This window comes from Ahaetulla prasina, chromosome 1 (assembly GCF_028640845.1).
Source record: "Ahaetulla prasina isolate Xishuangbanna chromosome 1, ASM2864084v1, whole genome shotgun sequence".
NCBI lineage: Eukaryota > Metazoa > Chordata > Lepidosauria > Squamata > Colubridae > Ahaetulla > Ahaetulla prasina.
Genome location: NC_080539.1, coordinates 298,297,845 through 298,310,722, shown reverse-complemented (window position 1 = coordinate 298,310,722; position 12,878 = coordinate 298,297,845). Strand labels below are relative to the sequence as shown.

General features: G+C 40.6%; 1 protein-coding gene across 10 annotated transcripts in view; it reads right to left on the bottom strand.

The window, feature by feature from the left end:
- The window catches only part of GPHN (gephyrin), a 252,172-nt gene that overhangs the window by 139,033 nt on the left and 100,261 nt on the right, over positions 1 to 12,878 (bottom strand). For all 10 annotated transcript variants that reach the window (XM_058161861.1, XM_058161864.1, XM_058161862.1 and 7 more), the window contains one exon: positions 3,697 to 3,789. In XM_058161861.1, coding sequence (XP_058017844.1) covers positions 3,697 to 3,789 — 93 coding nt within the window. The remainder of the gene's footprint in view (positions 1 to 3,696; positions 3,790 to 12,878) is intronic.

Below are 12,878 nucleotides of genomic sequence, written 5' to 3'. Positions count from 1 at the left end.
TACTCTCTAAATTTTTACTGTGTTTCAAAATTAAATCTCAGCATATTTGTAGTTAGTTTACAGATAATAATTTTTCCTTATCTACATCTCAAGTTAATGACCTTAAACCATTTAGTGTGGAACATCTTGCAGGAAGATGTAAAGAGATAAACCTTTCTTTAAAAAATCTGGCAATATTATATTTAATTATTTATGTAAAAGGTTTATGGCTGCCCATCTTATGAGACATGACTCAAGCCAGTTAACAGTTATAATAAAAACAGAAAAATAAAACAACAAACAAGAAATATTGTTGCCAAACCAACAATATCTATCCAGCTATACAGTTTCCAGGCTCCAACCTTGCTATCTCAGTGCCTGGGGGAAAAGCCAGCTCTTAACAGCTTTCTCTAAAACTAAGAGGTTTTAAGAAAGCTTTAGAGAAAAATATCCATAAGTCTACATACAGGAGAAAAAATATCTTTTCTAAAATAGATAATTTAAAATTATAAATTGCTAGGATGGGGGCAGTACAGGTGATGCAAGAGACTTATACTCATCATGTATGATATGGTCAAGAGGATTGCTTATTAACAAGATGGACTTGACATGTACTATATTTGTGGTTCTTAAAACTGGAAGAGAGCTGATGATTTTGGAATGGCCACTGATTCTAAAGAGCTGGAGTTGATATAATGGAGACATATTGACTTATGTACCGATTATTTTCCACAATGAGCCTCAAGATTTAACACCTCTGCAAATCATAGCGATAGTATCTTCATATAGAGAAAATACTAACTGGTCTTCCACTGTCTGATTATGTGATAAGGGAAAGTTTGTCTGAAAACTTGGTGGTACAGCCAAAGTGATAATTACCTGAATCTGAATCATAAGGTAGAGAATATTTACAAGGGTTTGTGAAGTGGTAGAGAAGTTTTAAAAACTTGCCATGATTCAGAGTCAGCAGAGAAATATATATAGTTATTGTGCTGTAGAGTATTGTTGCGTTCTAGTGCACAAATCCAGCAGGAATGTGATTTGGATACTTTGAAATTATAATAAAAACATCAGTCAGTTAACATCTTGGCAAACAAAAACAAAACCGAAGTATCATATATGTTAAGAAGCATCACCAGAGAGGGGTGTAAGAGTTCTCTGTTCAAACCAGCACTTAAGCTCTGGAAACCATTTTAGATGAGAGAACAGAGGCTAAATCTTCACATCTGAAACTTAAACTGAATTTGATTCTCTTGCACATGTTTAGACTTCTGGATTGAAAATGAAGAACATCTCTTCTTTACATCTGACTACTATTGTATTAGAGTATTCAGAAATATTATTTCAAATGCTTAAATTAGATAGCTCTCCCAGAAATGGAAGAAGCACTGGAGAAGACAAACGTGGATTGCTAGATTAGTGTCATGGTTAAAAACGGAAATGGCTTGGAAAATGTTGCAGCTGAATCTTGAGGTAAAGCCTTTGGAAAACCTTGAGCATGATGCAAGTACTGATTGTGACATTACTAAATTTATTACTGGTGCAGCTGCCTAAGAGGTTAAGGAAGCTCTCTAAAGATGAAAGAACAGTTTCTTTGGCTTGCTTAACCTAGCTTTTGGATTTAATACCTAAAAAGGGTAGTTCAACCTGTGCACTATTGGGAATAATAATTTAAGCATTTTTTGTTAAAAAAATCAGAGAATAAATGTGATTATCTGATTCTGCATCAAATTCAACAAAATAACCCATAATATTTGATATTTAATACATAATATTTTTTTAAAAATTAAATAGTATATTTATTAATAGAATCAAAAAGAAAAAAGGCAGTTTGAAAGGTAAATATGATATCAATATAACTAACTAATTAAAACTTTATATAAGGAAAAAAGCACATTTACCTAGAAGATGTCAGTTCAGCAGCTTTTTATTAATTTTGTGTTTACAGTATTGGGTATTTTAAAAAAATTGTTAACAAAGCACATATCCTTTTATTAATTCCTTCAATATTGAATCCATCTTTCATCAGTAATCTTTTGAGTCCACTTTTTTGTAGAAAGAATACTGCTTTGGAAAAAATAAAATAAAAAACTGAAAATTCTCAAATTTCTCTCCTATTTTACCTTTATCTTTGATATTATTTTTAGCATTATAAATATTGCATTTTACTTTGGGTATATGTTATTTATTTATTTATTTATTTATTTATTTATTTATTTATTTATTTATTTATTTATTTATTTATTTATTTATTTATTTATTTATACAAATATTTTAGTGCTGCTGCATTCTAGAGACTCTAAGGAGTTTGCAATTATGATAAAATCTCCAAACCAAACAGTATATCTAAGCTAACCAACATTTCAGTTTAAATAATAAAGACGGTTTTGTGGTGTCTTTAAGCCTAATCAAGTTTTTATTATAAGTATATTATAGGAGATTTGGTGGTAGTAACAGCATCATTCTCTTACTCCTGCAATTTTGAATAAATCTAAAATTATATATCACTGGAGCAAACTATCACAAAAATCATTTGATCTGAGGATCTCTAAATACATAAAAATTCCATCTGTTTTATTTTCCATGGACACTTCCACACTGTAATGTACAGAAATGTGAATAGTGCCATCACCATCTACCCCCACCCAAAAGGACAACATCAGTCTACCTAATTTTAAGTGATTTCCTTACCCAAATAAGTAGGGCACTGCAATACATAATTTAATTTTATAGAAACCATTAAACAACAAATGATAGATGTATTAAAGGGATATAATTTTGTCAGAATATACATTATTAAGCATCTAGAATGGTAATATACCTAAGAAATATTCATTTATGCACCATGCCAAATATCTCAAATGAAAAGAGCAGTTGATCACCATACCATAAATATTTCTAAATAATAATATTCTGGTATGAAAGCAGAGTTTGCAAAAATAAAGTGAACAGTACCAACCAAATTCAGATCACAAATAGGAAGATGAGGAACTTGCCACAAGGATAACAGTGTCCTGTTTATGATGCCCTAAGACACACTCTAATCTTCCCAATCATTTCTAAATTTGAGATAAATTTTAAATTTATTACTTTTTAAGAGATACTAACTCTACACTCACATAAAAGGTGGTCATAAAGTTATACAATTATGCAAAACATTTAATTACATATGTTGGCTTATTGCCTCATTGTTCCTGCCCCCCCCCCATAACAAATTGTCTTATTGTTGTTACTCAGTTGCTCAATTGTGTCTGATTCTTCGCGACTCCATGGACCATAGCATGCCACATGCCCCTGTCCTCCACTATTTCCCAGAGTTTGCCCAAATTCATGTTCATTATATCTGTATTAAATTACTCCTTTCTTTTACTGTATAGGCTGGTAAAAGATTATAATAAGATGTTTGATTTGATTTGCCTTAAAGATTTGCAATATTTTCTACCCTGAAAATCACTTCCAAGAAAAATCTCCATGTCTGAAGATAAACAGGAACACTGCAAAGTAGCCTAGAGACAAAATACAAACCTCTTTGTGCAGTCAAATAAAATAAATTCTATGTTTGTCAGTTGTTTAAGAAAGGTATTTTTATTTCTTTGAGAAACAGAATATTCATATTATATCAAATACACAAATTCCAAAACACTATATATATAAAAAACCCCAATATTAGCGTTTGAGAAATATTAATGGTTTAAATAGGAAAACGAACTATCTCACCTCTGGTGTGACATCTCTTGGTGCAAATCCTGTTCCTCCGGTTGTTAAAATCAAGTTGAGTTCCTTTTCATCACACCAGTCTATCAGTGTCTCCTGAAAAATGCAAAAAAAAAAAAATTAGCAGCCACTCTGTTCGTAGAGTTTTATTTATTGGTTTAATTAATTTAGAAAATGTATTTGCCATCCATCTCATATCCAACAACTCTGGGTAGCAGAGTTTTGCAAAGCTCTCAGGCAGCATGGTGCCATGACTCTTTAAAATTATATTAGTTTGTGTGACACCTTTCTAAGAATGATACTGATAATTGCAGAATGAGCTGAGTGTACATGTTATTTTTACCAGCAGCTATCCAAATGCTATATTTTGGTGCTATATTTTCTTCCTGGTTCAGAAATGCTCCTGTCCCTAGCTGCATCATGTTGGCAGCGTACCATATATAGCATGTTATTCTTCCATCCTGCCTTTCCCAGATGTTAAAGCTTCAGAGTTATTGGATTGTCTATCCACCTCCCTTTCAACCTACGTGGCCATGAAGAGATACAGATATGCCAAGTCCTCCCATAGATGAGCTGTTAGAGTTATTAAATTGGTTAATTTTGGCCTTGGGTGCATATGCTAAGGAGATTCAATTTTGCCAAAATTGAGAAAATACAAGTTTCCCAATTCCCACCCTAAATAAAATCTTCAGGATAAATAGCAATCAGAATTTATCTCTACTTATTTATCTCCTTTTTATAGAAGCAATAGGAACCAGGATTTATGTCTCCTTAGTTAATTTTATCTTCTCATTAGCACTGTACCACAAACAATGCAATATCTTGCAAATTAATTTTTTGCAACAATTGTATCAAAAGCCATCTATGTGAAATTTTAGCAAGCTGGATGGGGCTGCAATTCACGATTGTTATCTGAAACAGTCTTCAAAAATAGGATACATATTGTACTGAAATATACAATATCCCGGTGTCTGGAAGCCGTACGGGTCTGGATGGGGAGAAACAGCTCAAGCTCAATCCCTCCAAGACGGAGTGGCTGTGGATGCCGGCACCCCGGTACAGTCAGCTGCAGCCGTGGCTGACTGTTGGGGGCGAGTTATTGGCCCCGATGGAAAGGGTGCGCAACTTGGGCATTCTCCTGGATGGGCGGCTGTCGTTTGAAGATCATTTGACGGCCGTCTCCAGGAGAGCTTTTTATCAGGTTCGCCTGATTCGCCAGTTGCACCCCTTCCTTGACCGGGATGCCCTATGCAAAGTCACTCATGCTCTCGTGACCTCTCGCTTGGATTACTGCAATGCTCTCTACATGGGGCTCCCCTTGAAGAGCATCCGGAGGCTCCAGTTAGTTCAGAATGCAGCTGCGTGGGTGATAGAGGGAGCCGCTCGTGGCTCCCATGTGACACCACTCCTGCGCAGGCTGCACTGGTTACCTGTGGTCTTTCGGATGCGCTTCAAGGTTTTGGTCACTATCTTTAAAGTGCTCCATGGCATAGGGCCGGGTTATTTACGGGACCATCTACTGCCACCGATCGCCTCCCACCGACCCGTACGTTCTCACAGAGAGGGACTCCTTAGGGTGCCGTCCGTCAGGCAGTGTCGACTGGCGACACCCAGGGGAAGGGCCTTCTCTGTGGGGGCTCCCACCCTCTGGAATGAACTTCCCCCAGGACTCCGCCAACTTCCTGACCTTCGAACCTTTCGCCGCGAGCTAAAGACACATCTATTTATTTGCGCAGGACTGGCCTAGGATTTTAGTTTTAAATGGGGTTTTTTACTATTTTAATTATAATTTTAAATTTGGCCTAATTTAATAAGTTTTTTAAATATTATTTTTATCCTGTATTTATTCTTGTTCTATTTTATCTGGTTGTAAACCACCCTGAGTACTTCGGGAGATAGGGTGGTATAAAAATTTGATTAATTAATTAATTAATTAATTAAATAAATAAATAAATAAATATTAAGGGATAGAGCAGATAATACAATTTTGTTATAAACAACATAAGCAAATATATATTGTTTGTGGTTATAAACAATAATTGTATCTTTACATATGATTATAAATATTACTTTACTGTGTTAAAGGGTGTGATAGAAGTTATATTGTTCTAAAATTCAAAAAATAACTATCTTGAATACTATCAATCTCCTTTGACTGTATTTAGCGATTGCTAAATTCCCCAGAATATATTCCTCTATTAGCTAGTGATATGACCCAGTGTTTTGCAGATGGGTAAGCAGTTTAAAAGCTCATGGGAATTCATAAGCCAAAGTGATTGAACTAGAGTAATAAATATAGAATTTCTATAGGAATCAAATAAATTAGTTTTTGAGGCAGCTAGGAAAGTAATGCCTCCAATCTGAGTACCAGTGTCATATATTGATTGACCGAATGGATTGTGACCTTGATACTGTCACTGACTTTCAGCCCTATCTATCTCACAGGATTGTTGTTGTATGATAAAATTAAGGGACATATCCCACAATACCATCCACCTTTAGGAAGAAGGTGAGATATAAACCACATTTCAGAGATGTTGAAAAATTTCTGAAAAGCAAATTGTAAGTATCTCAGAGAAGGTAATACCTTGGGCCAATTTAAAAAACAACAACCATGTACATGGCAGAATTTCATATTGTGATGGTATATGGGAATGATCTTGGGAGATAGAGAAAGGAGACACAACCCAGGGGATGGACAGATAAAAGGCAGCTGAACTCAGAGCAGGATTGTGGGGTGGGGCAAGGAGCTCAAAAGAGACCCTACTTGTAATGATGTGGAGGAAAGTCCTTGAGTGATGAGGAGAAGAGATGTTGCCAAAATAATGATTAGACAGGCTCTCCCAGTGCCTTAAGGGTCAGAGAAATGAACTTAGGAAGGACTGTCCTACTTAATCAAGATGTTAAAAGTGACAGTGGGGGATTTATACTTTCAGACTTGCAAAATTCAGCTAAAGTAGCCTTATCATAATGTAGAATTAGCTCATCTAGTTGTATTTTGTGTCTGGTATATCTGGGAGGGCTTACATTACTTTCTTGGACTGTAAAGTAGATGTGGGGGAGAGATGTACTTTCAGACTTGCAAGTTTCAATTCATATAGCTTTATAATAAAATAGAATTAGCTCATCTACTTGTGATTTCTGTCTATCTTGTTAGGCTGATATATACAGAAGAGGAAAAACAATAAGGAACATTCTACTTTTCTGAAGCTGTAATATAAAGCCCAGATTTTCCTGTAGGTAATAATTCTGCATCAGTAGAATAAGAAGGATTAATAAAAGCACAGAGGAAGGAAGGAATCATGCTATTCCCTCAAAGAGAACCGAGATCAACGGAACAGCTAGTGTTCAGAAGTTGTGGGTTCTCCATCACTGGAGGTTTTTAAGAAGAGACTGGACAGCCATTTATCTCAAATGGTATAGGGCCATGGTGGCGAACCTATGGCACATGTGCCAAAGGTGGCATGCAGAGCCCTCTCTGTGGGCGCGTGTGCTGTCGCCTCAGCGCAGCTCCATCACATTTCTCTGTCATGTTTCTTGCCATTGTTTGCAGGGAAACAAAAGTTTATGGGACTAAAAAAAAATTCACTCATCAATTCCAACTTCTCATGAAAGAAAAAGATCTTGCGAAGTTGGAATTAATTGAGTGAATTTTTTTTCACTCGCGCGTTTCACAATGGGAGAGACGGGGTCCCCTCCTCCTGAAGCCCCTTACTACGCAGAACCACAATGCCACCCTGCGTCGTCTTGGCTCTTTCTGTCCTCCCGGATGTCAGTTGCTTTTTCCTGCAGAGCTGCCTATGTTGGGATGCCCTGCCTTTCCGCTGGCCAGCTGAGCTTTGGCACACTGCTCCTGGGCCCATCAGCCTATGGATATCAGATTCCCACCACCTAGCACCAGTTCTGGGGTTCCTTCCCCCCCCCAGGGGGAAGGGGAGAGAGAGACAGAGGGAGGGAGGGAGGGAAAGGGAGGGAGGGAGGGGGGAGGAAAAAAGAGAGAGGGAGGGAGAAAAAGAGAGGGAAGGATAGAGGGGGAGGGAGAGAAAGCAATAGAAAGAGAGGGAGGGAAATAAAGGGAGGGAGAGAGTGAGAGAGAGAGAGAGGGAGAGAGAGAAGAGAAAGGGGGAAGAGAGGGGGGAGGGAAAGAGAGAGGGGGAAGGAAAGAAAGAGAGAAAGAGAGAGGGAGGGAGGGAAAGAGAAAGAAAGAGAGGGAGGGAAGGACAGAGTGAGAGAAACAGATGGGGGGAAGAGAGAGAGACAGAGAAAGAAAGACGGAGGGAAAGAGAGAGGGAGGGAGGGAGGAAAAGAGAGAGAGAAATAGAGAGAGGAGGGAAAGAGAGAGAGAAAGAGAGAGAGAGGGAGGGAAGGACAGAGAGTGAGAGAAACAGATGGGGGAAGAGAGAGAGACAGAGAAAGAAAGACGGAGGGAAAGAGAGAAAGGAGGAGGAAAGAGAGAGAGAGAGAGAGAGAGAAAGAGAGAGAGAGGGAGGGAAGGACAGAGAGTGAGAGAAACAGATGGGGGAAGAGAGAGAGACAGAGAAAGAAAGACGGAGGGAAAGAGAGAAAGGGAGGGAGGAAAAGAGAGAGAGAAACAGAGAGAGGAGGGAAAGAGAGAGAAAAAGAGAGGGAGGGAGAGAAATGATATTACAAAAGTTTTTCTTTTTTATTGTTGCTAAATGTAATATTTCAAAAGCAGGAAAAAAATGAAGGAGCATAAAAATGCATTTATCACGTTTTTCTTAGAACAATTAGCTGAACTCTGCCTTGTTTATCATTACTTTAGGTAGTAAAATCTCAGTATTCAGGTTAAATTGCTGTGTTGGCACTTTGCGATAAATAAGTGGGTTTTGGGTGCAGTTTGGGCACTCGGTCTCTAAAATGTTCACCATCATTGGTATAAGGTGTCCTGCTTCAGCAGGGTGGGGGTGGGGGCAGGGACAACGACAAAAAGACCTCCAAGGTTACTTTCAACTCTGTTATTCTGTTAATGGCAGAGTTAGAAAGATGTACTGATATGAAGTCCCTTTAAAGGCAAAAATGTAGGAAGGGATTATATCACTACATCTTTCTATCTCTGCCATTATCAAAAATAACAAAACTGCATCGTCTCCACTTTTCTTTCTTTGGTGATCCATGATTGCGAAGTTGTTTTAGGGTGCTTAGAATTGAAGAAAGTGCTTCCACCTCTGCTACTAATTAGTAAATATATTATGAATGAATGAATGAATGAATAGAATTTATTTATTGGCCAAGTGTGATTGGACACACAAGGAATTTGTCTTGGTGCATATGCTCTCAGTGTACATTTTGTACACTGTATTATTTTGTTTATATAACAAGAGTCTAGAGCCGAGGGAGGTCACTGTCCCACAGATAGCCGGATGTGAGTCTCTCCTTGTGCGGTGGGGCCAGGGGTTGCAGGTGGGCTTGCTGATCACGTACCTGGCTCCCTGCCACATGAGGGCAGCCCTGCCCGAGCTGCTCGATGTGATAGCCAAGGCGGCAGTTGACTCCCTCAGACTTATGGTCATGGGGGATTTCAACTTGCCATCGGTAGGCGAAGCATTGGCGATAGCCCGGGAGTTCATGGCTTCCATGACAGCCTTGGACCTGACCCAGTTAGTGAATGGTCCCACTCACATTGGGGGAAACACGCTGGACTTGATTTTTGTCTCCGGAGAGTGGCTGAATGATCTGGAATTGGGGGATTTAGTTATTACAACCCTGTCATGGTCGGATCATTCGCTCCTTCGTCTTGACTTTTGAACCGCAAATCCACACCGCAGGGAGATGGAGCCGGTTCGATGGTTCCATCCCAGGCGCCTGATGGACCCAGAGAGATTCCTGACGGAACTTGGGCCGATTCCTGAGGATCTAGCCCATGGCTCGGCTGAAGAACTTGTTGCTGGCTGGGAAAGGGCAGCGGCGGGGGCTTTGGACCACGTCATGCCTTTGCGGCCTCTGACCGGGTGCCGTTCTTGACCAGCTCCTTGGTTCTCTGAGGAGCTGAGAGAGATGAAGCACCGGAAAAGACGCCTGGAGAGCGATTGGAGGGCCAGCCGTTCCGAATCTGACCGAACACTAGTACGGTCGCATATTCAGACCTACCTAGTGGCGATAGGAGCGGCAAAGCGAGAATACTTTTCTGCCCTTATCGCATCGGCAGATAACTGCCCAGCTGCCTTGTTTAGGGTGACCCGCTCCCTTCTTTTTCAGGGAGCTCAGGAGGACCCCTTGCAAGGACGTGCTGAGGAGTTTGGAGTGTATCTGCACGATAAAATCGCTCAGATCCAGGACGGGCTGGACACTGATTGGGTAGATTCGGGTGGGACGGCGGAGGCAGCTCTTGAGAATATTATTTGGGGGGAGTTCGACTCTGTGACTCCTGAGGACATGGACAGGATACTGGGGAAGCTGAATGCTACCACATGTTTACTGGATCCGTGTCCCTGCTGGTTGGTACTGGCCACACAGGAGATCACACGAGGCTGGCTCCTGGGAATTATTAGTGCTTCTTTGGTAGAGGGTATCTTCCCAACCGCCCTGAAAGAGGCGGTGGTGAGGCCCCTACTCAAGAAGCCCTCCCTGGATCCAGCAATGTTAGCTAATTATCGGCCTGTCTCCAACCTTCGTTTTGTAGCGAAGGTTGTTGAGAGTGTGGTGGCATGGCAGCTTCCCCGGTACCTGGAGGAAACTGTCTATTTAGACCCATGCCAGTCTGGCTTCCGGCCTGGGTACAGCATGGAGACGGCTTTGGTCGCGTTCGTTGATGATCTCTGGAGGGCTCAGGATAGGGGTTGTTCCTCTAACCTGGTCCTATTAGACCTCTCAGCGACTTTTGATACCATCGACCATGGTATCTTGCTGCAGCGGTTGGGGGGTTTGGGAGTGGGGGGCACCGTTTTTTGGTGGTTCTCCTCCTATCTCTCCAACCACTCGCAGACAGTGTTGGCAGGGGGGCAGAGATCGGCCGCAAGGCACCTCACGTGTGGGGTGCCACAGGGGTCGATTCTCTCACCTCTCCTGTTTAACATCTATATGAAGTTGCTGGGGGAGATCATCCGTGGTTTTGGGGTCAGCTGCCAGCTGTACGCTGATGATACTCAGCTGTACATTTCCACCCCGAACCACCCCAACGAAGCCGTCGATGTGATGTCCCGGTGCCTCAAAGCCGTTCGGGTCTGGATGGGGATGAACAGACTTTGACTCAACCCATCCAAGACGGAGTGGCTGTGGATACCGGCGTCCCGGTACAGTCAGCTAGTTCCGTCGCTGACTGTGGGGGGCGAGTCACTGGCCCCCAGGGAGTTGGTTCGCAGCCTAGGCATTCTCCTGGATGCATGGCTGTCATTAGACGAGCAGTGACGGCCGTCGCCAGGGGAGCTTTTAATCAGGTGCGCCTGATTCGGCAGCAACCTTCCTGGACCGGGACGCGTTATGCACGGTCACTCATGCCCTCGTTACGTCCCGCCTGGATTACTGCAATGCTCTCTACATGGGGTTCCCCTTGAAGAGCACCAGGAGACTTCAACTGGTACAGAATGCGGCTGCGCGGGGGATAAAGGGAGAGTCTCGTAGCTCCCATATAACACCTCTCCTGCGCAAGCTGCACTGACTGCCGGTGGTCTTCCGGGTGCAATTCAAGGTGTTGGTGATCACCTTTAAAGCGCTCCATGGCATGGGACCAAGTTACTTACGGGACCGCCTACTGCCACCAACAGCCTGCCATCGACCTGTGTGCTCTCACAGAGAGGGCCTCCTCAGGGTGCTGTCAGCCAAACAATGTCGGGGGGCACATTCTCTGTGGGGGCACCTGCCCTGTGGAATGAATTACCTTTGGGGCTACGCCTACTCCCCAACCTCCGGACCTTTAAGCGCGAGCTCAAGATCTTTTTGTTTCACCGAGCAGGGCTGGCCTAATGGCAATTTTAATGGGTGGTTTTATTGATGGTTTGGTTTTATAGTTTTACTCATTATTTTAATATTTTGGCCAATTGAATTAGATTTTTAATCGAAATATTGTGTTTTAACTTTTGTATATGTGTTTTATCTTGGCTGTAAACCGCCCTGAGTCTTCGGAGACAAAACAAACAAACAAACAAACAAACAAACAAACAAATAAATAAATAAAAGCTCAAATTTCATTTTTTTTTTCTAATACTTTACAAAATATTTTTATAAACTCTACCATTTACTATTATCTGTTTCCACTTTCCCTATCATCTCTGACCTGGATTAAGGTAGTCCTCAATTTACAACCATTCATTTAGTGACCAATCAAAATTATAAGGTCACTGAACAAAGTGACTTATAACTGCTTGCACACTTACAACCATTGCAGCATCCCCATGGTCACATGATCAAAATTTGGACGCTTGGCAACTGGAATGTATTTATGATGGTTGAAGTGTCCTGGGATCATGCAATCATCTTTTGCGATCTTCTGACAAGCAATGTCAATGGGAAAGACAAATTCATTTAATTCATTTAACTATAGTGATTCACTTAACAACTGTCTTACTTAGCAATGGAAATTTTGGGCTCAATTGTGATCACAAGTTGAGGACTATCTGTACATTTACCCCAAAATTTTAAAAATTGAACCCAAAAGTCTGGTTTTGGTGGGGGAAAATACTTTTTTTTTTTTGGAGAAATGGTATTTAAATGTCACTAAGCTAGTCAGAATTCAAGGAAATGAAGCTTTGCCTAGGATTGCTTAATAAACATATTTCAGCCAAGAGGCAGGATATGTGTATTTTAATACAATTTTCTCACTACTCTGCTTGTCGTATCTCTAGTGTAGATTCTCTAATTGTAGCAACTGAATTCTCAAAGTTCAAAATTTATTTTCTGTCTTTTAAAAAATGGAAAGTATTTTCTTTTACTTTATTTCTGAAAAAAACAATTTATAATTGTTTATAAGAAGTAACACAGCATAATGCACAAATTAAATTCATTATGTAGTCTTCAAAAGTACTTCACAATAGAATGCATTGTAATAGTCAAACACTGAAAGATGCTGATAAGTGCAACCAGCCCTTTTCTGTCTAGGAAAGGTAGTATAAAACATATTGGCCAAATTGTCTTTTGGTGGAGCAATGGAAAAACCAGTTTTAGAAACAATAAAATAAGTAAGATCCTTGCTTGGAATTAGGCATGTGCAATTAGGCAGGGCTAGCTTATTG